Source organism: Apaloderma vittatum, unplaced genomic scaffold (genome assembly GCF_000703405.1).
Source record: "Apaloderma vittatum isolate BGI_N311 unplaced genomic scaffold, ASM70340v1 scaffold21123, whole genome shotgun sequence".
Lineage (NCBI taxonomy): Eukaryota > Metazoa > Chordata > Aves > Trogoniformes > Trogonidae > Apaloderma > Apaloderma vittatum.
In genome coordinates, this window is record NW_009708898.1 from 6,734 (window position 1) to 7,761 (window position 1,028).

Below are 1,028 nucleotides of genomic sequence, written 5' to 3' on the forward strand. Positions count from 1 at the left end.
GCCCCAGCTGGGGGAGGAGAAGTCGGGTCCTGCTCACCCACCGCAGGGAGTGGGAAGGGACAAGACTGAGGTTTCAGTCTCTCCCAAAAGCGGGATGAACCAACCCTGCCAAGTTCTGTTTTGTGGGCATTCGGGCCAGGGTCAGAGTAAGATCAGCAATGTCTTCTCCAGCTTCTCAGGGCTTCCGGTGTGAGGGTGAAGGTGTCTGGTGGAGTCTGGGCTTTATAGAATCACAGAACTGTCAGGGTTGGGAGCGACCTTAAAGATCATCTAGTTCCAACCCCCTGCCATGGGCAGGGACATCCCTCACTAGATCAGGCTGCCCAGAGCCCCGTCCAGCCTGGCCTGAAAAACTCCCAGGGATGGGGCTGCCACCCCCTCTCTGGGCAACCTGGGCCAGGGTCTCCCCACCCTCATGGGGAAGAACTTCTTCCTCACGTCCCATCTGAACCGACCCATCTCTGGCTTCAATCCATTCCCTCTAGTCCTACCACTGCCCGACATCCTAAAACATCCCTCAGCAGCTTTCCTGTAGCCCCCTTGAGATACTGGAAGCCACAACAAGGTCTCCTCGGAGCCTTCTTCTCTCCAGACTGAACAGCCCCAGCTCTCTTGAGTGGTTTTCTGAGATGCTCTGGCCCTGGTTTGAGAGGGGAGGCTGTGGGGAGGTGCTGTGCTGGCACCCAGCCCGAGTCCCTGTCACCATGTCCCCCCAGGGAGCAGACGGAGCGATGTGCAAGGAGAGGACGGTTGCAATTGTGTTTCTGATGGCCCTGACTCCTTTGAGTGGTTCAAGTGGGGACCACCAAGCTGGTGCTCACCACGTGGCTTCTTTTGCAGGTTCACAGAAGATCCACATCAATGAGAAAACCATCAGCCCTCATCTCAGCCTGTCAGAAGACAAAAAAACCCTGACCTTCAGCCCCAAGAAAGCAAAGGTGGACTTGGACTGCCCCGAGCGGTTTGACCACTGGCCCAACGCTTTGGCTACTGCAGCTTTCCACTCAGGAGTCTGCGCGTGGAAGATC

General features: G+C 56.9%; 1 protein-coding gene across 1 annotated transcript in view; it reads left to right on the forward strand.

Moving 5' to 3' along the window:
- BSPRY (B-box and SPRY domain containing) overlaps positions 1 to 1,028 on the forward strand; it is a gene marked incomplete at its 5' end in the record, with an annotated part of 7,680 nt that overhangs the window by 6,323 nt on the left and 329 nt on the right. The window contains one exon of the mRNA XM_009866727.1: positions 841 to 1,027. Within this exon, the coding sequence (XP_009865029.1) occupies positions 841 to 1,027 (187 nt within the window). The remainder of the gene's footprint in view (positions 1 to 840; position 1,028) is intronic.